The sequence below is a fragment of the Habropoda laboriosa genome, unplaced genomic scaffold (assembly GCF_001263275.1).
Source record: "Habropoda laboriosa isolate 0110345459 unplaced genomic scaffold, ASM126327v1 scaffold273, whole genome shotgun sequence".
NCBI classification, from domain to species: Eukaryota; Metazoa; Arthropoda; class Insecta; order Hymenoptera; family Apidae; genus Habropoda; species Habropoda laboriosa.
The window spans coordinates 181,461-209,430 of NW_017100384.1; the positions used below are offsets into that span (position 1 = coordinate 181,461).

Sequence of the window (27,970 nt, forward strand, 5' to 3'; positions counted from 1 at the left end):
GTTTTGTAGCCAATGTTACCTGTAGTTTTTTAAATAGAACCCTATAATTTTTTAGCGGGCAAAAAAAATTACAGGGTTCCATTTAACCCTTATGTCAATAACCACAATTGTCGTCTACTTCATCGTCCAATTTTAGTAGTTTTCTGATAACAAAATTCTAAACTTGAAGAAAACACGAATAGGAAATGGATATTAAAATCTTTTACCGGGAAGATGAAATATTTTATGTGAGAATGTGCAAAAGGGTATCCGGTTTTTGACACAAGGGTTAGAAAACTAAAGGTGAACTTGATAACTTTGAAAAAAATGACCAACAAACCATATATAACTGCAATCAGCCTATAGGTCCCCCTAAACAAAGTTATTTAAAATAAAAAGAATTTGTGTTGGTTAATAGTAACGAAAATAATTGAGGTGATCAAGTTACGTTGTCCACCCTATGTACACATATATTTAGAAATTAATGCGAATAGGTATTTATAGATCAATAAATAATTGATATAAACTGTAACTCGAAAACAAGGTCGCATGGGGCATATGTTTAGATACATCTACCCCTGCTGTACTTCCCACATGCAACCGGACACCCTGTATATTATAAAAGACAGTAATCTTTGTACATTAAAGTTTATATTAGGTTAGAATAAATTGTATCACCCATGTGCATAAATTAAATAACAAATTGACTAATTCGTTTCCGATTGATTATTCAGAAAAATTAATATATTATATCGACGTATACTTTTTCTTTGATGGAATTTTAATATTATAATGTAATCACCTTCGTTGTTCCACTGTGCAATTTGTGCATCGTCCGTTAATAACGATAAAATATCTAAATCAGAAGTTCTTGGTATTTTTACTTCCAAGTTTTCCAAAAATGGTAACCAATTTTCGATCATTAAATCGGATCTGTATTTTCGCGTAAAGCATCCCATATATGACAAAAATGCTGTTACAAGCAGGATGTCGCCAGGTACTGTTACGCAGGAATCCGTCAATCTAGATATATGAATTTCTCTTTAATACTTTAAGACAGATTACGTTCTTATTCCATTTAATTAGTTCAGGCCAAAAGATGGATGCGATTCTAAGCATGTTAGTTTACAAATATCAATAAGAAATAATTTTATGTCAAGTTGGAATATCTATAAATTAATATCGTATTTCTACGCGAGAACATAGAATGAAAAATGATTAATAGCTAACGTTCCAACTGTCTCGGTCCATCGAATTTTTTCGGATGCTAAACCATTTACTAGTCTATTTGCAAGGTCAATGGTTAACGCAGTAGCATCAGCTTCATCTTGACATTTTTGTTTTTCATTTAAAGCGGCATTCATTCTTTCTCCTAGGACATCGAGAACTTTTTGCAACTCCTATTAATTAAAACGAATGATGATTATTGTTGTCTTTTTTTTTATATTATAAAAATGGTGGGCCGTAGTTTATAGTAAAATAAAAAATAAATTTCGGTTCTTCGTGCAAATATCCATAGATTAAGAATAAAGAAAAAGTTCTCGTATATGCATATACATGCTTATTACTTCGAGCATATATGTACAATCATTACGAGATCAGATAAAAAAGTTGTAAAAACGACCTTCGCTATTTTTTTCGAGATTCCGACTAATTGCAGTTTTTTCAAAAATTTATACAAACGTCGGAATGACGGCAAAAAACCATTTCTCTAAGCCTTATAAAAATAGCGGTCCAAAGTCAAATTTTTTTGACAGCGATCGATAACCGAGAAGTCACGCGTACGCTTGTTCACGATCGCGCGCGGATGAGTCCCTGCGCTCCCGTGCTTGGGGGCGGGCTCTACGCGCGCTCTGATTGGCCAGTGTTTTTCGTTAATAATTCGAAAACGAAGCTTCAACCAACATTTTGGAAAAGGAAAAAGTTGTTCAGAGTCACCCCAGCAACCCCTTATTTCCGGATGTTCGAAGAGTTACGGGCCACCCTGTATATGTAATACATTACGTTGGAGGTAAAATGGTTAACAAAAATTTACCGTTAATCGTGCCCTTAAGGCATTCAAGTGGTCCATAGCAGCTTTTAGTTCAGCATTGGCTTGTGCCAAGGCAGCTCGTAATGGTTTCACAGTCTCGTTAATATGGTGGAAAACCATTATGTTCCTCACCCAGCTACAGAGGCCTGCAGCCGCTTGTGATTTCGAATGAATAATTTCTGGGTCGAAATCTATAAATGTAACATAATTATTATTTTTTTCGACGGCCATGTGTGCTTTTGCACCATACATTGGGTAGTTATCATAACTAAATCCAGTTAAGAGAAAGGATGACCTTAGGTATTTTTAGTTTGGCAAACTAATTATTGGGAATGAAGGTTTTTTAAGTTTCTCGTCGTATACCATTATCAAGGAAATACACTTCATATTTTTTATAAGCTTTAATTATTGCATTGGGATTAGAGTACTGTAATAACTTATAATTATTATTGCAATTTCCATAAGTGACTTTCCACGTTAAATAGGACAAGTATTGCAATCGTCATCAAGTATTTCAAGTCGTCTCGAATAAATACACTGCGTAAAATGTTAGCCTCCCATTCAAAATGATTTTTAATATATTGAATGTTGAAATTTCGAGAATTTTAATAAAATCAAGCGAGACGTAACCGTTTCTCTCATAATATTTAAACTCCGTTTAATACTAATAACCTTTATTTATAGCCATTGTAGAGTGAAAGGAATTACCGTATTGGAATATACAGGGTGGCCCAATTTTCTTTTTTATCAAACTTTGTCTGTATCTTCCGAGGGTATAAGTAAGAAAAAAACGTTATATAAATATAGGTGTCGGGAACATTCTGAGTCTGAAAGGATGAAGGAATCCTAACAACGCACTCCTTTCGCTCTAAAATTACTATTAACAATAGTTATTATTTCTAAGTTGGAACTTCAAAATTCTTAAAAAGTTAATTTCATTCGAATCTCTCAAAAATCGTTTGAAATGGGAAAGTAAAGTTTCAGGCATTACAGTTTCTTGAATTAATTAACAAACATAAGGAGTTAAAAAAAAAAATCGGTAACTACGATTTGAAGTGCAATTCATGCTACGAATAGAAACGCTTAGGCGTATGCCAGAGCTGCTTAACTTCTCGCTCACGAGCAAATTTCCCCTCTCGAGGTTCCCCCACTATACGACTGAGATGGTCTCGCTCGAGTTACGGCGCGGCGGGAGGAGGACGCGAAGAGTCCTCCCACCATAACTCCAGCGATAGTTTTTTGGTACGAAATGACTGGTTCGAACACGCAGATTGGGTAACATAAACGAAAGGCAGTCGCTGGAGTTGTGGTGGGAGGACTCCTCGCGTCCTCCTCCTCCCGCCCCGTAACTCGAGCGTGATCATCTCAGTCGCATAGTGGGGGCACCTCGGGAGGGGAAATTTGCTCGTGAGCAAAAAGTTAAACAACTCTGGCGTGTGACATTTATGTTAACAGAAATTAGCGTACGCGTGATCAATTGTACTAATTGTCAGTTATATAAACAATATTACATATTAATTGTGAAATGTAATTTTTGTTAACCTTTGTTATTGATATAAGGTAGAATAGCTTTCACTACTTCGGCGTGAATGTTTTCTTTGTCGTAATTTCGAAGTGACGAGAGAAACGTGTCCACGCTGCCCATCATTGCTTTGCACGCTTTCCAACTTCTGTCTTTTGGTATTTGACCTCTCTGAGCGAATAATACCAAAACAGCTTGTGCTACCATCGCTACTTGCTCGGGTGGTGTTCCAAAGGATTTTAGTTCAGTTAAATTATTCTGAAATTTAAGTAATAATTTTATAAAATGCCCAGAGTTGAATTATTTTATCGCAGTACTTGCAATTTAAATAACCCATAGAATGTACAGAACGAATTAAGAAGCAGAATAAATTAGAAAACTATTTTTGCCCTCAATTTCCTCGTAATTTCATTTGTCTATTTAAGTTTATCACATGTGGTACACTGGATGTTAAATTAATTACTTCTTTCCGTTAGAAAAAGGTTTTTACTATTAATATACATTGAAACATTGTAATATTTCAGTGTTGAAGTTTTTACAAAATAGCTCGAGAAACTATTGCGCGGTATTTTTACAAAATGTCAAATTAAAATAAAATAACTAATTTTATACGTATTCTGTTTCAATTCACCGCATTATGTTTTGAAATTAATCAGAAAAGGAATACGTAATTATTACAGTATGTGTAATTTTCTTTATAACACTTAGACACGAGTGTATGTAATAAAATCGAATGCATTACGCAATTGAAAGAAACGTTTTACTTTATTCAGTGTGTCAAGAGCAGCTTCAGCTTGTCGAACTGCTGGCTCTGCTTTCGCCAAATCCTCATCGCATCGTTTTTGTCTCTCTGTTACTACTTCTTTTATCTCTGCTACCTTTCCTTCTTCCTCAGACACTGTAAACAAATATTGTTCGCTAAATTTGTGCATACTTTAGTTGAAGAAATAAATTGTCTTTAATGTTTACGAACTTAAAAGGAAAAATTTCACATTCGAATGTGTTGTGCACAACTATAACAATCATTGAATATTTTATTACTTAAACAATTGTTTGGAGATCGGTTGAACATACGATGCGATCAAAATCCAAATCAACATACACAGTTGAACTGAACATAGTAATTTTTTTAAAAAGAACGATTAACAATTAAATTCAATATACAGGGTGTCTTAAAAGGGTGTCGTTCGAAGCTTCGTTAAAAAGTTATGACAAAAATACGAAATACGGAGGGAATGGTAACGAACTTGCGCTTACTATGATACAAGACAAAAATGGCACTGGCGTAAATTACATTCAACACCTTCAACGATCTCAGATCGTAAACACAGTTTGCATAAACAGACTATGTAGATGTACATATCGCTGATTAATTCTGATTTTATAACATAACCTCACATTCGCAGTAATATTATTATTAGATCTTTTTAATAAAGCTTCAAAGGTCCTATGTTTGTATAACATTTTTCTCTTACTTATGCCCATAGAACGTACTGACAAAGTTTCATCGAAAAGAATCAGGACACCCTGTATATATAAATAGTGTACAGGTTGTAAAGAATTGTTTAAATGAGAATTTCTTTTGCCTATTTCAACAGTACACTTATAATTAAATATTACTTAGTATTAGAAAATGAGTGAACATATTTGATTTCGTGGATAAAGTAACGTTTTAATAAAATAACATGCAATATTATACCAATAGTTTTTTCAGCTTCAGCTTTGGCATTTTCTGCTCGAACCTCGGCAAGGATTTTGTCTGCAATCTCATTCTTCTTATTCAATTCGATTTCTTGAGCTGCTAGCACAACTCTTAATTCGCTGACCTATTAATTGAACAATCATGTGAATTTACTAAATTCAAAAATTTAAACTTCATGTAGTTTGTTATGTATTTAGTTTTCTAGATACATGTTACACTCCCGTTCATAAGGACATTTTAGGACACCTACTGAATGTGAAACCTAATGAAATCTACCGAAATCTACTAAAATCTACTGTTCGGGTCGTGTAACGTTCGATGCTTAATTGCCGAACCGGTACGCGAGTTTAATCACACCTTGATTTATTCAGTGTGAAATGCTAAGAACTAGTTTTATTTGCAACAGAGTGATACTTGAGGTGATGTCGCCACGAGACTATCAAAATATTAATTTTCGTAAGACCAACTGCCAAGACTTCCAAAAAAGGACGCGCTTCTGCCTCGTTCCCTTAGTTTTATCCGCTCAGCCAGTTGCTGATTGGTGGCCGATTTCTTCTGGGGGTTGTAGGTGCTGACTCCTCATTGGAGGAGGTTGTTTAGGTGGGACGCAGCTCTTTCCAAGGGAAGGGGATTGTTACTTAACATTAGAAAACCCCCGTTTTTGGGTTTTTCCCAGGGGTTGCCGCGTGACTTTCCACCGCGCACGTGACCTCTCCACGGGGGGTACGGTACGCGCGAGAGGACCGGTACCTCGGTCTGGCGGCCAAGTGTAATTGAACAAGTTTATGACGATAATCCGCCAAACCGAAGGTTCGATTTCTTGCGAGGCAACATCTACTGTATTCCACTAATATCTATTGAAACCTGCGGGAATCTACCAAAATCTACTGAACTCTACTGAATTTTACAGACGTCCACTGGAATCTACTAAAATCAGTTTACTGAATATAAAGCAAGCCTCCTTGTTATTACAAGTGTATCTAATATGAAATTATTTGACATACAAAAGTCATTACAAAATTATCGAGATTCTAAGAAGAAATTATTCATTCTAGAATCTCGAAGTATGACGAGTACATATGTATATTTTTACTAATATATGACACCCAACATTGGCGGGGAAGTGTAATTTAAATCATATAATACTTTCTACACGAATACAATAGGTGTCCTTTATTACTTATGAACGGCCGTCTGCATTGTAAAATAAGAAAATTGCAATTGTTGTGTATATTTCAAACCGTACAAATATTTCTTAATACATGCAACTAATTTTGAACATTTTCAAGCTAAACATCGTGACGTGATGAATTACAATAAGATACGCAACTGTAGGGTAATTTCGGGAGAGACGGACCAGGCAAGTATTTCCTACATTATCCACTAGATGTGGAACGAAAAACACTGAGAGCCACGCTTGATCGCTTTCTGTAAAACACGTCTCTTTCACCCTTTCCATCACCCTCCCTCTCTATCTCCTCTTCTGCAATAATATGCGTGCATCCCGCAGGAACTCCCTGACAACAACAGATTCCAATCGCAACACAGCCTCCCTTTTTTTTTTTTTAGGCTACGATACAGGATAAGATCCAAGGCTGAGCGCAAGCTGGTGACTCCACCTCCTCGTGGTCCCCGCTGAGCAACGTTTTTCCGGTGAATCAGGGGCTTGCCCATGATTCGCCGTCAAAGCGGCGAAGCGAGTCACCTCCCGGAAGGGACAGTCTTCCCTCCTAGTGATCCTCAAGTGGTGAAGGAGGGGTTTTTCCAAGCACCGCCGCATCAAATACCTGCGTGCGTGACTCTTCGCAGTGGTTAGAAACGCTACCCCACCACCGTTGTAATAGGCCCAGTCTGAGGCAACAGAGCGAGTTCAGCTCCAAGAAGCTCGATACGACACTAACTGTAAAACAAATGTTAACCTACGTTCACCAGTGTAGGCGGCCCCAAAACTGGAGCCGTGGTGGAGTAGGTTCAAATCGGCCAGAAAGGCCACCCTGCTGGGACCAAGCGCGGATGCTCGCAGCTCCGCCTCCCCGTGGCTCCCGCTGGTAACGACGCTCCGGGCTGCCCGCACCCTGGAGGGTCGGCTAAGTGAGCTGCGTCCCGAAAGGGTAGGTCCAACTTGCTCTGTGATGCGAATGGTGAGAGCAGGGTTTTTCCAAGTCGCGCGCACTCCACCGAAGCGCGCGTTCTCCTGGCAAGGGTTCCCAGAAAGTAGAGAGACCAACATCTCTCGAAAGCCGGTATAGAGCAGAAGCTCGAGGTACGGCGTTGGTCGATCGTCTGATCGAGCCTCACGAACCGCACACAATACTTGTGAAACAAATGTAAAACAAAAGAATACTGACGCGTTCCACATTTGGCGGATAATGTAGGAAGTACTTGCCTGGTCCGTCTCTCCCGCCGGTCCATCTCTCCCGGAATTACCCTACAATCTCAGTGTATATTTTCTTTTAATAACGAATAATTAATAAGTTGTGAAAAAATTTTACCATTCACTGTGTACGTTTAATTTGATTAACATTTTTGTATTTTGTGAATAAAACAATACACGCTTATCGTAGGAAACAGTTGCTGCAACGAATAAAACTGCGTTTGGATTTTAAAACACCGTGTATGGAATTCCCTAAGAATTTAGTATTATCCTTTGTATACTTGATTAATTAACGATACAAATATTAAGAACGAAATCATTACTTGGCCAGCGCAAGATTCTAACTTCTCCAATCCGTTTTTCAATCTCTCTATCATTGCTTTCACGTCGTATGTTCTCTCCACGAGCAACTTGGAATACAGTGAAATTTGTTCTAAAAATGATTTTGGCGTGGTATAATTGTATCTTCTCTCGTTTTGTAAATAAAGCGACGAAATGTCGTTGACGCTGGTATGCACGAATGACATGAATAGAGAAGCTGATTTCTTGTATTGCTTTGGAAGATCCTCCAGCTCCTACAATTAGCGAACAGCAACTTTAATAATTGATGATGAAGTAACGGCAAAAAGCATGATTCAATTTATTCGTAAAAAATAATTCTCTTAAATAACTGAATTTGCAGGTTGTTTATATGGTGTAACATACATATTTGAATGTCGTTAGTTAATTATTTTAGTTAGAACAGTTTGGTAACAATGAAAATGGGAGGTCCAATTAATATTGTAGAGCGTGGAATATTCGTAGTTAAGGAAGTGGGGTTAATTTACTGGTTAATTGAGCACGTGGTAATCATGAGTTTTTCGGTTAATTAAACATTGTTAATATAATGCTATTGGTCTACAGGAAATTTTTAAATTTGTAATTTTACATTTAAGTAGCATGCCGAAGGAATTTACATACAGTTTGTTTAACGCTCTGTAACACGATTTTTACCTGTTACCCAATTTTTTTCGATTATGTTCATGAGAAGACAAATTACGGTTGATTGCAGTTGTACATTTTAACGGGAGAAGCAATAATTAGCAATTATTGTTAATTATGTATTCAACATCATTTAAATAAAGAAGTTTCTGACAAATTGAAATAATAATATATATTAATACATATGTAATTGTAAAATATGGGTTAAAAGGTGTTTTATAAGTATTTGTATTATTGGATTTGACGACCCAGTGAAATGTAAAGAAAAAATATATATCAACACTAATATAAAAATAATTAAGGGTAAAACAAAATGTAAACAACAAAATCGATTTAATGTTGCATTATTAATTGAATATCCTCGTCAAATTCATTCAACTAATATTTGAAAGAATTGCTGTAGCTTATATAAAAATAAAAATTTAAACAAATTGGTTGGCAATAATGTAATAGTACAGCAATACTATAATACAGTATAGCAATAAACAAATAAAATGACACTTATAAAATGTGGACAGATGGATACGTAATTTCCAAGTCACCTAATTATCTTCTCTAACTATGACAGTAAACGGTAGTAAAATGGTTTCAAAGGGTGAATAAGGTGGTAGAAAACTCTTTTGATGGAAGAAATAGCAAAAAATGAAAGGAAATTTCGCATTTGATTAAAAATTTTAGAGTCTAAGGTCGTTTTATTATACATGTTTAAATGCACATGAAATCTGCTGTAACATATAGTAGAAAAAAATATGTACATTCATGTAAAAAAACAGAGATGATCTTGAAAATAACAAAAGCATGGCAATTATACGAAAAATTTTCTTCATTTTATTTACACTCTGAAACCATTTAAATTATACATACAAATTTTCTCGTACCACAACAGCTACAGGAGGTATTAAAAAATTAAAGGGGTAATTGAATTAATTTTATTTAATTAGAGAGAAGAATATTTTTTATTTGGAAAAAAAGCAAGTAGGAATTTAAAAATCGCTGCTTTAGATACTTGAAGTGAACTTACATTTGTATGTACAGGTTAATTTGGTACAATGAGGAACACTGTACAATATCCCTTTCAATTTGCGATAAGGTTTTACTAAAAACAGAAGCTTTGTTAGAAACGTGCTAGATTGTCTTACTTCCAGAAATCTCGAAGAAACAGATTTCAGGGCTTCCTGTGGCCAGCTTTGGAACCAGTTGATCGAAGTGTTATTTACAATTGCCGGAAATTGTCTGGCTCTGTTTCGTAAAGTTGTTCCAACGGGAGAAAAGCAAAGCACGCACTTCAATCGACTTCGAACTCGATCGATGAAAAATTTCCAACAATTTTCTTTAGTATCCATTATACCGGCTTGTTTCACCTGCGATACAACAAGTATAACACGAATAATACCACGTCGCGTTATACTAGGTGTTACGAATTTTTGTGATAATTTATTCATTTATTTATTTCTTAATTTGTTTACTGTTCCTTTATTTTTCGATCGAATCATGTAAGGAATTTATCCTGGGATACGGGACTTCGATATTGTCGTGGACAAAATTACGCTGTGCCGTGGCTGATAAAATGAACGTTTAGGATCGAGAAATTTTGCTGACTGCGGGCTCGCGTCAAACACGAGATTTCTAACCCACGAAATCCTATGTCCGGGTCGTTAGAGATCCATTGGCTTTGGAGCGATAACGCACATACAGAACCTTCTACGGTTGTTGATCGTTTCGACAACGGATCGTTGAACAAGATAATATTTCGTTAATCCTTCGAAAAGAAAAATGTATGCGGCGAACGAAAAATTGCCAGCATATACTTTGAAAAATATTTTCTCTGTTTTTTCTCAAACTTTCATATTTTCAACGTTTAAATCATTCTACATTTAAAGAAGGATTTAGAAAAGTTCAATGTATAGTTTAAAGTAACTCGGATAAACGAAAGAAAGAAATCGGAACCTACGCTATATATGTAAATATGTAAATAAGTAGGTACCTATTGGTAAGAAATTCGTGTGGGTCAGAAAAGACCCGGACACCGGATACTACGACTCGTGCTCCGAGGGTTAAACGCGTACTTCCATCCCCTGTCTCCGGGGTAAACAACTTTGGCAAAATCTCGAGAAGTTAGTTTAACATTTTTCATGTGGTGAGAAATAATTAGAGATGTGTTTTTCTTGACATAAAAAATTACCTCGTTCCTTACGCCATTGACGATATTATCCATTTCATCGTCGGCAAATAATTCCGAAATTTCACCGAAAGCAAGCATATCATTTATAAGAACCAAAAATCTTTCGTCGGCAACATGAGAATCAGTCATCATGAAGGTAATTCCAATTGCCTTCAATCCAGACTTCAAGTACAAACCAGCCAGATCGGTTCTTAAGTCGTTTATTGAATAACCTGTTCGTAATTGCATCTGAAAAACCTAAAAAGAAATGCAAAAAAGTAACATTTCTCAAAACATGTTGATATAACAACACTGTGGACGCTCATATAACTGAAGATGACTTTTCGCTAGAACTATTCCATTTAGGATTGTATACTTGTCAAATGACGAACATCTATATGTTTCTCATTTGATGATAGTTTTTTATATTGATTTAACCCCTTGACTACGGCAGACTTTGAGACGTGCCATACGGTAGGTTTTCAGTCGCAACCTACACCGAGAACGGCGAGATTTTTCGTTAGACGTGCATTTCTGCCGAATAAGGCGGTGGGCGGGTTACCCTCAGGGGCTCAGCCGACGTTTTCCATCTGCTGCGGTACGGGAATTGACGATCCCAAGCACACGGGCCCGGGAGAAGAGGGGGAGTCATCCCCCTCCTCCCGCCGGGTCCAGTGAAGGAGGCGGCCCACGCGGGGAAACCCCTCCTCCTTAATTGGGGGCGGGGTATTCCTCAAGTATTTGCGTGGGTCGTCGAGGCCGCAGGCTTAGCCGGGTAGAGGACCCGGCGGCCATTGCACGCGGCACGCGGTGGTGGCGTAGCCGGTGTGGACCGTCCGGCGCCTCGGAGGTGGACACGGGTCGAACATTTCGAGGGAGGGGCCAGGCTAGGGGCGGGTCCACAACGCCGAGGAAGGACCACCGTGGGGATTTTAGTCGGTAAGAGTCCAACACTACCCCGTCTCCCTCCCCCGGGAGGCGGGGTGTTCATGAGGATTTTCCCCACGTAAAAAATAAAAAGAAATAAAAAAGGCGTGCATTTCTGAGAAAGTATATTGAAATAATGAAAACACTGAAAAAAAACCAATATTTATTTAATCGTATTCTGTATTGAATTGTTATTGCACATACTAAAAATTTAACATCAACTTTAAGGTTTTTTCCACAATATATGTATCTAATAAACTAGTAAAGAGTTGTGCAATTCGAAACGCCTATAGACGCCTACAGTATCATAAGAGCAATTTTTCTAAGCGCCTTTAGGCGTCAACAGTAGTCAAAGGGTTAAGCAGCGCAATGTTTGGAATTTTACAAATAATTCTTCATAAAAGTACCTCTAAAGTCGAGATGAAAGACGCAAGGCTTGAAAGGGACTGCTTTCCACTTCCTCCAACACCTACCAACAGTGTATTTCCTCTTGGTGATTCCAAAATGCGATTTATTTGACAAACATAGTACATAGCATCGTCAAATAAAACCAAGTTCATCGCTGCAACCTACTTGAAAATGAGAAAGACAATTCGATTAGAAAATAGATTGCAATACGTATGAAGTGTTATTTTCTTTAATTATATTCAAAACAATGCTTGTCTACTTAATAAAATACCTAACTTTATTCAACGAAATATGTAATTATACATATTCAAAATATAAAGAAAATATTCTTACTAATAGTTAGCATAACTTTATCTATCATTCATAAATTATTAGATTGTTAGACGTTATACGTTATAAATTTCAAAAAATTTCAAAAATTCCAAATTTTTCTTGTAGGTCGTTGAATTCGTTTCAACCACTTTCATATAATATGAAAAAATTCATATAATCGCCATTACGCGAAAAAATAGTGGAACTTTGTTCTCTTCTATTTTTCTCACAAATCTATCACTTACGAGAAAAAACGCTGAGAACTAATTGTGTAAACACCCTTGTATTTGCCATTAAATATTTCACTGGTGTAATTTTAAGATGCTATGTCATTAGTATCAATGCATTTCCTTATTGTAATTTTTAATAAGAATATTATTTGTATATTTATTTGTAGTGTACATTGTCATTACCAGTTCGTTATAATTAACCAAAGCTTCATCTAGTAATTTTGTCAATTGTTGCCAATCTTTTATTGGCATATACTTTGGTTCACCGATTCCCTCAGCGAAATGACAGTATATTATTGGTTCAGAAAATACAACATTATCGTCCATTTCCTATTAAAAATATAACGGGAAGATTATACACGATAAGAAATGTTTAATTCATAATTTTCAATTATCGAACAATTCTATTCACATTGTATACGATACAAGACTTACAGAAATATTCTTACGAAGCGCCTCGTTCAACAGCTGTTGGAACATTTTCTTATCATCAGTACTGATTAATTTATCGGAATACACTCTTGTGGCTTCGTGGACGTACAATCGTATCAAATGATTTGCCGTTGGAACTGCATCACCGTTTGCAAAAAGGATACCCTTAAAAGCAACGCGTTCGTTCAGATATTTTACTACCATTTTGAAATAGACCAAAAATACATGGTAAAACTAAAAGTATAATTTACTGCAAACATACTGTTTTATGATTCTAACTATTTTTTACACAGGTCAATTTGTTCGTTATTATTTCAACTATAAAATAATATAACGTATCCATTTTTTATGTATTCAATCAAGGACATTTAATGTAAATAAATCTCACACCATGCGATCACGCAAATAAAATGAATAAGTGAATAGTGAAAATGACATTATATTACAAACGCAAAGATTTATGCAATTTCATGAAAATTTGTGATACGTGAACGTGAATTCTCTGAATAATCTTACTTGAAAGACATTCGAAAGATCACGTAGATTAAATACATAATGAAATTTGATCGCAGTTGGTAAAAATGTTGCTAGGAGTCTGTTGTGGCAGTATAATGCTGCACTTAATAAGGATTCGGAAATTTTTGTCAACGCCACATTAAATTTGTTCAAAGGATTCGCCAAATGTTGCTCGAGCATTTGACTGTAGATCAATATTAAATTCTCTTCAGTTGGAAAGCTGCAAGGAAAATAAATTTCCTTATTACGAAAAATTAAAAAGTTATATTAAATTATAAAATAATTTTACAACTATTGCTATATTATAAATAAACTTTTATTATAACCTTCGGGTAGGGGAGAGTTACCTCCCTCAGGGGCCGCGGTCGACCGTTGGGTTGGCTGCGGTACGGGATTTTACGACCCCGAGGTACCCGTGTACGCGGGCCAGGAGGAGGAGTTATCCTCCTGCCGGGTTCCGCGGAGGTGACGACCCACACGGGGAAGCCCCACCCCCTTAATTGGAGGCGGGGCATGCCCCAAGTGTGGTCGCGGCGGCGCCTCGGTGGTGGAGAGGAGGTCCCTTTGACACCCTCCGGGACGGCGCCCCTCCCTCCGCGAACATCTGTGGGAGGAGCTTGGCGCGGGGTGGGTCCGGTTGCGTTCGTCACGAGATCCCGAGCCCACTCCACAACGCCGAGGAAGGACCACGTGGGAGTTTTAGCCGGTAAGAGTCCGACACTATCCCGTCTCCCTACCCCGGGAGGCGGGGTGTCAATGAGGATTTCCCCCACGTAAAAAAAAGAGGAGAGTTACCATATGCACATCTGGTAGGTAAAGTATATCGGGTCAATTCTTTTATTGCTTGATATAAACGAAATATAGAGGTTAACATAAATAAAAAATATAACAAAATTTTAGTATCGTTTATTAGTACAAACGTAAAGCCGAGAGCACGCGTACTCGATAAAGTTTCGATCTTATTTTTCTCGGAAACAAAGTCTCGTATGGAAAAATTTTATTCTACATTTTTGATTCAGTTTTTCACGTAGAATCACTCCCTGCTCGCTTATACCACCATTTACGGGACACCCTGTATCTTTAATATGTCCAAAAATATGGGGTTCCATTAAAAAAGTCAGTGCAATTGCAATTTTCTGATGCACTAATGCACAGAAATACATAAACTTAACTCGAGAATATGTATCACTTGACATCGTTTAATTTTGTTCCATGGCATCTTTTCCCATCTCTAACCATTTTAAAGATATAGCTTGTCCCAGTTGCATGGAATACACTATGTGTACACTAATTATCAACAATCTGGCGCGTTGCATTTTCGCGGGTCCACAATCTGACGTAAATTCGATATTTCGCCAAATTGCAAAGAACGAATGTAATATAATTATGTCGTATTCATTTCGTTTTACAATTAAAGAAGCTGTTAAATTAATAAAAGTAAGCTGTTTCTACTTACCTAACCGCAAAGACAGCGAAATGTCTTTGTAAGCGAGGATTAATCGTGAAACTTCCAGCAGTAGGGTTCATACAGGATACATATTGCGTACTGTGTATTTCTTTCAACGTTAATTTCGTTCTATCGTACCTAAATTTTTCCAAACTGTTATTTCTTACGAGCAAAAGACGTCTTATATCGTAGGTTTAAATAAATTTATCCAGCTATTCAGTCGTTACTTATCCAAATACTTCCATACCAATGATTATAGTCGACATGCTGCCGAATAAGTGTATGGGGTTGAACAGTTCCATACGTATCAACTTCGGGCATGTTTATGTCATCGATGAAATAAATCAACCTCTTCGTACCGGGTGGTCCATAATTTTTTCCGGTTTTTTTTTCCAAATGTTTCTCCATAATTCTTTGCAACATTTCTTTAACAAGTAATGTTTAATTAGCCTCTTATTTTGTTACGTTGGCGAAAATTATGGATTAAAAATAATGAAATGAATTGAAAGGAAGGATTGGTTGCTTAAAGTTGAAGGATAATATATTGTACATTTAACATTTAATATTCTTTAATGTCTTCGTTTATAAATTTTTCTGCTTGTAATATTAACGTAATATGCATGTAATATGATTTAAGATAAAAAATGCATGTAATAATTAAATTTTAAAAAACGAGGAAAGCGTATTTATACGTGCAGGTGTTATTAATATCGATATATTTTTGTTATGAAATGAAAAAAATTAATAATTATAGAATAGCCGTACGAGAATTGTTACACGTTAAAATCAAATATTGTAATATCATGTTTGGATTTTTAGGAATAGTATAATGCATCCAAACTACAAAAGTGTAACTTCTAAAAATATTAGATAATCGAGATTAGTGTAAATAACTGAATTTTGATTACCGGATGTGGTGTAATAATTAAGAGGTACGTTCGCGATATTGTAACTATCCGGGAGAGATGCTAGTTTCTCAGCCATGATTACGCTTTTTCCTGATCCTGGTGCACCTATCAACATCACAGGCACGTGTTGCTTTATGAAAACATCCAAGAAAAAGTGTAGACGCGCTGTTTCACCGGTTGGCACTAAAGTAGACTGCAACAAGTAATTACAATGCTTATCAGAAATGATAGAATAATTCCCACAGACATGTTATAAAACGCAGAGAAAGGGAAATTAGTATATTTATTCCGATTTTTTGGTTATATTATTGTCTAGAACCACCTCCTAAAATTTCTCCAACCTGTTGCCAAAAATTCTGTTCATACATACATACAATGGCGGACAGCTATAATAAGAACATTGCACAATTAGGACTTATTGTTCCAACTCTATTGTTTTCATGTCTAGGACCGTTTCATTGCCGAAATAAGAAATGGTTTGGTATTTAACGTTATTTGAACTGTATATCTGCAGTTTGAATTTTTTTTTAATTTTCGTCACATGTTTATTAATCATTTTTGGAAACTAAGCTGTGTACAATGTTTGATTTTCTATCTCAAATGTTTTGCCAGATATTAAATAACAAAGTTTTCAGGGTTTTCACGAAGTTAGCAAATACGTAACCGTTTTAAGCTCTACTTATTTTATTAAAGTACTGCGTGAGCGGTACTTTTAAATTTTGAGCACCTCTGCCATTGTAACTTAACTTTTATCTCTCCTTTTACCATTCAATATCATTACAACTGTTCAACTTGTGCCTAAATAATTTCATTGGAATGGAAAATCGTGTGAACAAACTTGAAGAGGAATATCATAGTCCAAATCAAAGGGCTTCACTATCTCGGTCCAAGGGGATAACTTTTTCGTTTCGTCTTCGATAAAAAGGTTAAATATATTGCTACCAGCTGGAAACTTAATAGTTTTAAATTCATTTTGCCACCACTTATTGAACTCGTTTCGCCAATCAACTAATTGATCTTGAAAAGTCGCAGATCCAAATGCCCATATACAGGCAAATACAAAATACAGTTCGTACCTTTATCGGGAAAGTGATAATAGATCAATTAATTAGCTATGTAAATAGTATTACCATTTTGAAAGGTATAATGTAGGATTTTCATTTATACCATTCCTTTGGACATTCTGGCGGTACAGTTTCTTCAGTCAAGAAGTAATCCAGCAATTTGCAAAGCATTTCCACATGACAAATTTCTGGTAACGGCGTAATTTTTTTGAACCTACTCTTTGTCACGTCTATGAGAGTTGGCACGTATTTGTCGAATAAAATAATCAAATTTGCTCTCTCCGATGCGTTTCTAGTTTCTATCCAGCTGATTGCAAATCTAAATTCGTTATAAATGAGTTATTAATTTAGCAGAAGCACTTATTGTAGTAGGTCAGTGACATTCAGCAGGTCTTCAGGCGGGCAAGGGCACCCTCCGATGCCCGCGGGCAGAGCTGAGGGCGAAGTCGCGGGCTAGTGATGTCAGATACATTAGTCCGTTCAATTTAAGAGTAACCTCGCTCTCGGACCGATTTTCGTCCGTTCTGCGCAGTTCCCACTACTACCTACCGATGTGACGCATGCGATTGGTCGTAGCGCCATTTCGGCTTGGCTCAAGAGCGACGACAATGTAAACAGTGCATAGAGCGGAGAGAATCTACCCGGTGGTCTAAAAGTATGCGCACCTACTGTGTGCATGTTAACGCAGCGGTTTATGACAGGCGAATAGTGGCTAGTTGTACGAATTTAGCCGGACAAAATAGAAATATCAATATTTAGGGAACGATTCAAAATCATTTAAATTCTTAAAAGACATATTGTACAGTACCTAATCTCATTAGCATCATCTTAATTGCTAGAGTAAATAATGCTGTGTATTCTGTGACGCAAAAGGTATGAACAGTAGTTTGTGAATATTGATTAAATGTTAAGAAATTGTCATATTTAGTGTAAAATATTGAAATTGAAAATATCTCTTCAACGAATAGTTTTTCTGCAAAATAGCTTAATACTTTTTTATAGGAAATGACGAGTTGGATTGACTTGTGTATTGACAGATATATAACTATTGAAAAACAATTTTTATAAAACAGTTGCTAGCCGTGCATGTTCGAAATTAATTAAGTCACCGTGTATATGAGGCAACACGTCCGGAACAGTAGACAGAGAGCGTAGCAAAGGGTAAGACGGAGAAAAACGTAGTGGGGGTTTGGACGTTCTAGCCCTGGCGTTAGGCACGCCTCATGCGCGAAACGAGGTTACTCTTAAATTGAACAAACTGTACGCGGCATATGCAGCGACTGCCAGGGCCGATTTGATATGCACGCTTCTATAAATTGCTTTATAAAGAAGGAAATGTCAATTTTCTGGAGAAAAGTTTTAGTATGTAGCGTAATAAAATATTTAATAATAAATAATGTAGACTTTTATATTTAAATTATATAAATGATGCATGTAAAATTATTTTCTATAGTAATATCTCTTACATTAGTTACCGATGTTGTTTTTCGAACTAAAAGCAAATTTTTCATCTGAATAAACGAAATAATTTAATTTAATTTTTTATCTGAGCGATAATCTGAATGTAAACGCACGGAGCCTATCTATCAAAGGGTTAAAGCGGAGTGAGGGAAAGACGATTGTGTTACATATAACTCTCCTTCTTAAGACGAGCGATGGTTACGACATACATACATACTACTGCTTACATACATATATATTGTACATACTGTACGGAGCTCAGGAGTTTGCCCCCGGGGCGACACAGGGGCAAGAGGAGCATTTCGCTCGCACCTCCCGAATCTTCCACTACGCGGTGCTATATAATTCGATTCGTCTATGTCAGGGGTCGGGAATCTGCGGCTCTTTGCTGAAAAAACTACGACTCTTAAATGTTTAATAAAAATCTGCTGTTGCCACCACAGAACCGACAATTACCCCCCCAAAAAATAACTATAATGCGTCGGTAAAGTAAATGTTTCGACACGATTCTTAAATTTAAATTTTAAACTTAAATTAAAATTGCAGCTCCCTAAATTTGATTTTTTGTACGTTATTTTGTTGAAATGGCTCTTCGGCTCCGGAGCCGAAAGGTTCCCGACCCCTGGTCTATGTTATTGCATTCGGCCAATAATGATAATACGTGTGCCCTATTTCTATGATTGTGTTAGAGAAGGTGGGCTTGGTGGGGTTATAGGGATATGACCCAATCAGACCCGCATACCTTCTCCAAACTCCTGAGCTCTAAGTACATAGTACACGCCTGTGAAGGCGTGGCTAGTTGCTCTCTGATTTGTTTACGCCCGCAGAAGCCTAATACGCTGCCCGTATGGGCAATGACCGAACGGCATAGGGTATAGTACAATTACATCCACCTCAATAGTAAATAAATATTTACTTACGGATACCACCCGATATCTTGTTGATTTATGTAAAGGATTCCAGCTCTAGAAACAGTGGCAGGTGTTGCTGTCCTGAAATTTATATTCAAACATATGTTAGAAATTTACACTGCTGCTCCTCGCAGTCCTCTCATCAGAAAGCATGCTCAACTCCGTAACTTAATTGCCTCAACACAATATCTCTAAATTAAGGTAATACAACGTTGGGCTGATTGTAATCTTCAAAACAATCTCATGCTGGTTACTGTATACTACATTAAAATATTTCTGAAACTTCTCCACCTCTGAAATAAATTCATAAATCACGTAATTCATCAGTCAAAACTATTTAAGTTTGTCTTATGAAAATTTTTTCTCCATTAACCCCTTGACCTATGATTTTTTTTCTGACTATACATCTAAGTGTCAGCTATTTACTGTTTTAGCTGATCTATCAGAGATTAATTGCATTTAGTAATCCTCAGTCTTACAAATTAAAACGAAAGTTAGGATTAAATTTTATTTTTCTTACTAATAGAACTATTTCTCTCACATCTTGACCAGAATCTCTGTCACCAGTCTGACTCGTTGTTATAAGTCAAGGGGTTAATTAAGTAGGCACCTGAAGATGGTAGGCAGGCTTTCTAGTAAGAGGACTGCGCTCTTTATTTTTTTCTACAACAATCTTTCTGTGAGATTTTAGATTACAGAGATTATAAAAATGTAAGATTTACTTCTAGAAACATTTTGCACGCTATTATTAAACAAGGTAGTAACAAATGAGAAAGAATTGTTACCTAAGATTTGAAATCTCGAAGAGAAGCCTCATGTGATCCGTTAAAGCAATTCTTTCGTTACTAGCCAACGTCAGTACTTTGTTGTCGTCCATGACAGTGTTCAGCGATTCGATCCACATTGGATCTATGTCACCGTCAAAGATAATCCATTTCGGATCGTTTCCTTGCATGTTTGCTTGATCTCTCATTATCACAGAAAATAATCTAACGATAGTGAATTTTTCAAAATTTTTTTTCACACGTCATCTAGTAAACTAATCCTTCTAACTTCTAAAAAACAACTCAAGTCGTTTGGTCCAATTTCAAAAAATTGTGACACTGTTTCAAAGGGTGTACGTATTACGTCGTCCAATAAGTTTATGCCACGATATGTTTATGCTCTTCGCAATATGTTTTGTATTTCGAGTTACCTTCGAGAAGTGTACAGACGTGTACTGTGTTCAGTTAGAGAAGTTAAGAGAAGCAATAGCAGTGAAACGTCCAGGACTCTTAAATCGGAACAAACTTCGGAAACGTACGGAAATGAAATTCGAAATTTTATCACATCCACCATATTCTCCTGGCATTGCCCCATGAAATCACCATCTATTTCATGTAATACATCATTTTGTAGTGGGCAGAAAATTTGACAATATCAAACCTTCGTTGCAATTCGCCTCAACACACGCTACAGTATTAGAAATTGAAAAATATAGCGTTCCATTTAAAAAAAAATTAACTTCATATCTCCCCCACTACTACACCTACAGAAAAATTATTTAGACTACCTAATCTCCCCTTTTTTTCATAACTTCAATTCCTCGCGAGATATTCCGTTTCTAGTTAACGATGCACCCTGTATAAGAAATATCATTGAAATATCGAAGAAATTTTACAGTGACGGCATAATGGCTTTGCCAAAAAAAACAAAATGGGAAGAAATTGTGGGACGAGACGGTGCTACATTTTTTCGTAGCATTTAAAGGTATGTTTGAAATATTGATCTAAATGGCACATCAAGAAACGGTACGATCTTATTGGACGACCTAACCAATTGAAATCTCCCAATAATATATTTTGAAAGAAGATATAGAGTAATAGCGGAAGAATTCGAACCCGTCTTTCCATTCTCGTGTGGCTGGATTAATAATTCCAAAAAGTTCATCATTAGTCACTGCTTTTGGGTTCAAGTCATTGTAGTACGGTTTTAATCGTTGATTGATGTAAGTTCGATTCAGTGTTTTCCAAACTTCGGTCTTTCCTGTTCCAGCAAAACCGACAATGAAAACTGAATGACGAACATGAAGCAGCTCTTCTAGTTGCACAATCTGAATAATTTCATTTAATTTAATATTTCATTTGAATGAAATAGTTTACAGTACTGGAATGTAAAATATTCCCAGGAATGTACAGGGTGAACTGCACAACGTAGCTACCTCTATATTGTTTTCGTTGTTAGCGAACAGATCGATTGTTTTTTCTTCTGTCATAGATGATACGGTTTTGAAGGGCCTTTAAGGTGACGACATAAAAGATTTTTATTCTATGTTTCTTCTTATATTTAATATTTTTCACTAAGTTCGTTGAATTTGTCTCAACGATAGCTGGCTGATAGGAAATAACTTATAGGCCTATATAATACATAAAAAAGGCGAAGGTGGCCTTGAAGACTTGTTTAAAAAAAGACAGAAAAATGTCATTGAAGGTCGACAAAAAAGAATGGTCCACTAACAACGAAAATAATAGAGATGGTCGCGTTATGCGATTCACTCTGTATAGTATTTGAAGAAAATGAAATAATTATAATTATCCATTGAACGACGGTAATGTATTATTTTCCAGTGGACTAGTTTGTGAAATAATAATGTTTTTATTCTCACTTTTAATATAAAACCCTCTTCTGGTTGCAATTTCAAATCCAAAGCAGACTGTCTGACTGTTTGTTCAAAATCCAAATCTCTTTTTCGCGGTACGTCCAAAGCAGGAAACAAATCACCTATTTAGGCGAGTGTTTGTTTAAGCATCAAGTAACAATGTGAATAAAAAGTAAAAAAAAAAAAAGAGAATATATACTCTGCATACACGTTTATACACCTATCGTTAAAAAGCAATTAATAAAATATATGTTCAGTTCACAAAGTAAAAATATTTACAAGAAGGGTACAATAAAAATTGCTATACAAGGATAGCATCTAGTAAAAGTATTATAAAAGGAGAAATACACTACCGGCCAAAAGTTTGGAACCACCTCCCACTTTTCATCAATATTAAATCTGCTGCTAATTTTTTATAGATTTGAAGTTTATCTCAATTCTACTTCACTAGGATAGCATCTTGTAAAAGTATTATAAAAGGAGAAATACACTACCGGCCAAAAGTTTGGAACCACCTCCCACTTTTCATCAATATTAAACCTGCTGCTAATTTTTTATAGATTTGAAGTTTATCTCAATTCTACTTTTATCAATTTACCTCATATCAATTGATTCGAATGATAACAAATTCTCAAAGTCGCTGACATTTTTCTGGAAATTTTTGTGTAAATTGCAATTGTCAGTGATGTGGCGACCGCCACAGGGGGCCCACGCACTTAGGCCTGGCAACTCTTGGCCCTCGAGGCGAAGAACCGAGAGATGTTTTTCCAAACATCTCCGAGTTTCTTCGTCCACGCACTTAGGCCTGGCGACTCTTGGCCCTCGAGGCGAAGAACCGAGAGATGTTTTTCCAAACATCTCCGAGTTTCTTCGTCCTCCAGGACAAGAGTATTGCCTCGGCAATGTAGGCCCGCGCTCCCACTTCCTGGGACTTTCCCAGGGAAAAGGGGCTACTTAATCCCTTGCACTACGCTGAACCTCGGAAAAAGCCAGGCCAAACCCGTCCGCCTGAGTGGTTGCGAAGAGAGCCGAGTGGCGGAGCCCGATTGTCGAAATTTGAAATACGATATCTTACGACTGACTGCAACATAGTCGCGCTACGAGCCACGAGTCTGACTCGTGATATTCAAGTTTGGCCTGAAATTTTCATCACGAGTCAGACTCGTAAAAATAGCGCAAGGGGTTAAGGGAGCCCCGAAAAAGGCACGAGGCCTTTTGTCGTAGACCTTCTTTCTACGGCATCGTATCGCCTTACATTTAAAATTAGTTTAAGTATTATCGGTTGAATAAATATATTTCTGTTAAACAGCTTCGCGAGTAATCATTTACACCACGTCACTTCCAAAGTGATTCCAAACTTTTGGCCGGTAGTGTAATTCAGCAAAGGCTTAAACAAAAATTAAGCACTGTTAATTTAATATTTTTGTTTCATTTCACACATATTAGAGGATAATTATAAATTTACCAATAAGTCCCATAAAAACAGGCACATCGTCTGTCACAATTTTTGGAATGTTGAAGTCTCTGAGAGCTCTCATTAACACCTGATCCTCATTTCTTTGAGGATCGCCTCGTTTTAGTTTCCCGGCAACCACCAGGACTGATTTAATCGCTCGTAAACCCCAGTCGTAATGATCCTGTTTTGATAGAAGTTCTCGACATAGCTGATAAAGTGTTATGAATTTTCTAGCCAGCAACCTTGCTTCTTGGAAACCCTCTGCTACCAGCATTATTTCACAAATTAAGTCGAAGTCTGGAACTACCATGGCACAAGGCCTTCAAAATAATGATAACTGTGGCGAATCTTTTCATACTTTAATCATTATAAAAATTGAAAAAAGCCTAACTTGATTAGCATTTCATTATATTGTAAAAATTGTAATATCTAACAGGATATGTAATTCATATTTAGGAACTAAAAATTTTAAGAAACTGTAACTGTATATATGCAAATATTTTACAAATTAAACCTGCTAAACATTTATATAATTACTTATTAAATATGTACATATTCTGAAGTAACAGCTGTAATTTCATATCAGTCTATTAGCGAGAACGTACTTTAACATATTCTCCACTGTAGACCATTTTAAGCAAACATTTAGAACGACCCAAACCCCCTTTCTTTTCTTTAAATCACAATTTTTTCAGTTTGCATGACAATTTTTATTGCTCTCCGTTTACTTAGCACGTTTTAAAAAGTGAGCGGCCTGGACCTAAAGTGTCATTCATTTGCTTCGTGGACCGCATCACTCAATAACTTTTATTTCCCTATTCTCTTTCTTTTTCTTTACCCATTTATAACTAGAATACTTATAATTGTAACAGTCATCAGGTTACAGTCTTTGAATGTAAATTGCGTTCTTTTTACTGAATCTCGATATAGAATAAGCACTGTAGTTATTTTCAAGAAGTAAACACATTTATGAAACAATAAGTACATTATGTATTATCTAAACTAACGATATTATCTGTGATAAAAGACTACTCTACGGCCTAGAAAATACTAGGGTGGATTGAAAAGTTCACGGCCTAAGTATGAAGGATTGCAGCTAAGTGCTTGTAATTTTTACCGAATAATATGTAATTAATTGTGTACTAATGTGTACAGTTTCATGTCTCTGTCGTCATTTTCCTCCCTTTTAGAGCTAGTGAAGTAGAGGTATTTGCAGTAGATGGAGTAGAGATGGACAAAATTAGTAAACGAACAGCGATCCAATGCCTGAAGATAAAGGACCCCACATCAAAGATCATTCAAGGACCTTGCAAAAATTATTCGAAATTCTTGCGAAAATCATTCAAGGTCCTTGTGGTGATGTCCTCTGTCACCAGGTACTGGATCATTCCTCACTTCTATTCGCCTCTTCTCCGTCGCTGTAAACAGTCCTACTTCACCAGCTGTAAAAGAGAGCCACGAAACTTCGTACGTCGGTACACAAATGATCACAGATTACACCGTAAAAATTGCAAGCACCTAGCAGCAGTTCTTCCCACTTAGACCGCGAACTTTTCAATTCGCCCTCGTATGAGCCACAGGGTGGCCAAAAAGGTCGGGGCAAAACTTGTACTACGTGTCAACGAGGTTGAGTAGGTATAAAAAGTTCACGTAAACCTATGTCCGAAAATGCCTCGTTGAAAAGTTATAAGCGTTCAATGGTTTTTATCAATTGTTACGGCAGTTATAGTAAACGTTCGAAATTGCTTCCTTCTGCAAGAATGCAGGCTTCCATTCGTCGAACTCTTTCGAATATTTCTACTGTATTGGAAACAGTAGTAAACCTTACTTTTCGATAAAGCATTTTCGGACATACGTTCACATGAATTTTGTTCATTTACTTGGCCTCGTTAGCACGTAGTATAAGTTTAGTCCCGACCTGTTTGAACACCCCGTATATGAGCGACGCGACTCTAAAGAAAAAATCGCTGTCACTCGTATATGAGTGACGCGGTGCATAGCAAAACAACACTGTCACTCACATACGAACTACATGGTACAGAACGTGTTAAGAGTCATCGAAAGCAATTAGTCCGACGTTAATTTGCTTTCGTACGATTTACGATAAGGAATTATTATTAGGCTGCGCGTGGCTGGTGAAAGTGTGTGTGAGAGTATGCAATCCAGATATCCAACTATAGCTGCAGTCTGTCTAACAAGAGCGTGACCGGCATAATTTAGTAACTACTCATTGAAACGAAGTAAAAATAATTATGCAAATCCTGCTTACTAAGTACTGCAACGCTTTCGTATTAATAATGTGGGAAGCAGGCATGATAAAAGAAATCGCGAACACGGACAATCGAATCTTCTCGATATATTTACCGGCTGATCGGCACGTGCCGGCAGGCTTAAGTCTGTACGTCTATGTGAACATTAGCTCCAAGAATATTCTAACGTAACGTGACCAGGCAGGCAAAAACCCTAGCCCGGACATGCCGGGTTTAGAAAAAATGTCTGAAACGTTCGGGCTGGGCTAGGATAAAAGCGCGTGCCCGCGACATGCAAGAACAGTCGGAAAGCAGCCGAAAATCAGTCCGGAAAAAGTCTGTCAACGGGCGCGCAACCTTTCCTTTTAACGCGTAACCTCAACTGCCAAACTACTTCATTGTAAATTCAATTTACCTAAACAACGTTTTCAAATTTTCCGGTAATTCCGTCCTTCCAGCGTATCCAGGATTCATAGTAATGAACATTCCAACGGTGGGAACGAGATTAAGCTCGTCCCCAAAGAACAGAAACGTCGATTTACGACTTTTCACGCCGTCCAAAACTGACTTCACCTGTACGGCAACCACTGAAAGTACTTCCACGGAAATGCGATTAAATTCATCGAAACAACCCCAGGCGCCCACTTGAGCAAGGCCTTTGTAAATGTTTCCACAAGACTGAAGAAAAAGAAAATAAGGATGTAATATGCGAAATGGGAAAATGAACGATCGTTCAAGATCTATCGAAAATTTAACGAAGCAAGATAATTTCGTAAATTAAAATAAACATGGGAGAAAAATAAGACATTTTAGATATTCCACAACGTACAAATTATTTACTGCACCAATTTAAAACTTCGCAGTTATACTTATTTATGTGTGTATACAGAGTGAGGTAGGACGCGTAGATAAAGAATTAAATTTTTTCAATTGAAGTCTCGTTTTTGAGAAAATCGAGTTTGAACATCTATTGAGTACGCGTGCACTTGACTATCTGATGATGTAATCATATCAATGACGTAATAAGTAGTGGAGAAGGTCTAAATATGGGTTACCACTTTTAGTTCAGGATTTATTGTCAAATCTGTGGATGACTTTTCAGGTATAACACTTGAATGTATGTGTATCAATAACATGTTTACTATCTGATACGAAATCAAAGTAAGCTGAACAAAGGCAATGTAACTTACAAATTATACATTTAAAATAAAAGGGAAAATCTTCATTTTTAGAAAGGTGTTCTAAATATGAGCCACTCGTAACATAATCAAAATGAAAAGTAAGAACTGCATATTTTCAGGTTGAAATATTAGGTTGAAGTATAAGGTTTATCTACATATAAAAATGTAAACTTAAACTTAAATGCTATTTACAATATTTACAATCTATTTACAATAGTCACAAACGTATATGTGTTTCTTTGCGAAATGTGACATTACCGCTTTTTATCAACGTAACAGTGTGAGCTGAAGCAACAGTTTCTAAAGAATCTTTAAATTCGATTTTCTCGAAAACTAAACTCCGAATAACAATATTTTATTCTTTATTTTCGGTTCATTTTTATATGTAGAATCACCCCCTGCCACGCGTCTCGCCTCACCCCGTGTAATGAGATCATTTTTATATAAAATGAAAACTCGTTCGCAAAGTAATCTTCATCTCACTTTGTAATCCATTTGTTCGGAACAATTGAACACATAAACCATTTGGCCCAATGCTCTTCCTAAATCTTTCGTGGTTTCTGTTTTCCCAGTTCCTGCAGGACCAGCAGGCGCTCCACCCATTATAAGATGTAAAGATTGCGTTAGAGTAATATAACATCTGTCGGTTAACGGCGTTATCACTAATCGCGGAACATTTCCCAAATACTCGTAATCGTATTTAAAGGACGCGTCACAAATGTCGGCGTAACAGTCGCCAACTTTGTCGTCCCATCTGCAAATTATTTCGTCAATTAAACTAAAGATATGATCATTTTAAGAGTATGTTTTGATTTGAATAATTTTATTTTCCAACATGTGAAATACGTGAATGAAAAGATTTGTTAAAGTAAATGTGTAAACATATGTAAAAAGAAGAATAGGCGAACAATACTTTCATCCTGAACATCGCAATTCTATGAATTTTACGAAGTTGTAAATTCCGCTTATCTCGTAGATTTGTAATAAGGCACGTATACAGGATGCAGCCGGAAGTACTATCAGTTTGCAGTTTAACGTGAGGTCTACTACCGAGAGGCCTACCCGCACGGCCCCCCCCC

At 36.6% G+C, this 27,970-nt stretch overlaps 1 protein-coding gene across 1 annotated transcript in view; it reads right to left on the reverse strand.

Moving 5' to 3' along the window:
* Positions 1 to 27,645, reverse strand: part of LOC108574991 (dynein beta chain, ciliary-like) — a gene marked incomplete at its 5' end in the record, with an annotated part of 43,856 nt that extends 16,211 nt beyond the window's left edge. Inside the window, 25 exons of the mRNA XM_017937677.1 lie at positions 782 to 1,002; positions 1,210 to 1,379; positions 2,015 to 2,202; positions 3,554 to 3,791; positions 4,298 to 4,431; positions 5,233 to 5,359; positions 7,933 to 8,184; positions 9,730 to 9,951; positions 10,773 to 11,009; positions 12,086 to 12,247; positions 12,812 to 12,958; positions 13,064 to 13,225; positions 13,577 to 13,796; positions 15,033 to 15,161; positions 15,271 to 15,448; positions 15,932 to 16,124; positions 16,770 to 17,007; positions 17,099 to 17,314; positions 19,377 to 19,448; positions 20,153 to 20,356; positions 21,248 to 21,459; positions 22,012 to 22,127; positions 23,471 to 23,781; positions 26,126 to 26,388; positions 27,375 to 27,645. Coding sequence (XP_017793166.1) covers positions 782 to 1,002; positions 1,210 to 1,379; positions 2,015 to 2,202; positions 3,554 to 3,791; positions 4,298 to 4,431; positions 5,233 to 5,359; positions 7,933 to 8,184; positions 9,730 to 9,951; positions 10,773 to 11,009; positions 12,086 to 12,247; positions 12,812 to 12,958; positions 13,064 to 13,225; positions 13,577 to 13,796; positions 15,033 to 15,161; positions 15,271 to 15,448; positions 15,932 to 16,124; positions 16,770 to 17,007; positions 17,099 to 17,314; positions 19,377 to 19,448; positions 20,153 to 20,356; positions 21,248 to 21,459; positions 22,012 to 22,127; positions 23,471 to 23,781; positions 26,126 to 26,388; positions 27,375 to 27,645 — 4,883 coding nt within the window. The remainder of the gene's footprint in view (positions 1 to 781; positions 1,003 to 1,209; positions 1,380 to 2,014; positions 2,203 to 3,553; positions 3,792 to 4,297; positions 4,432 to 5,232; positions 5,360 to 7,932; positions 8,185 to 9,729; positions 9,952 to 10,772; positions 11,010 to 12,085; positions 12,248 to 12,811; positions 12,959 to 13,063; positions 13,226 to 13,576; positions 13,797 to 15,032; positions 15,162 to 15,270; positions 15,449 to 15,931; positions 16,125 to 16,769; positions 17,008 to 17,098; positions 17,315 to 19,376; positions 19,449 to 20,152; positions 20,357 to 21,247; positions 21,460 to 22,011; positions 22,128 to 23,470; positions 23,782 to 26,125; positions 26,389 to 27,374) is intronic.
* Positions 27,646 to 27,970: the final 325 nt, after the last annotated feature.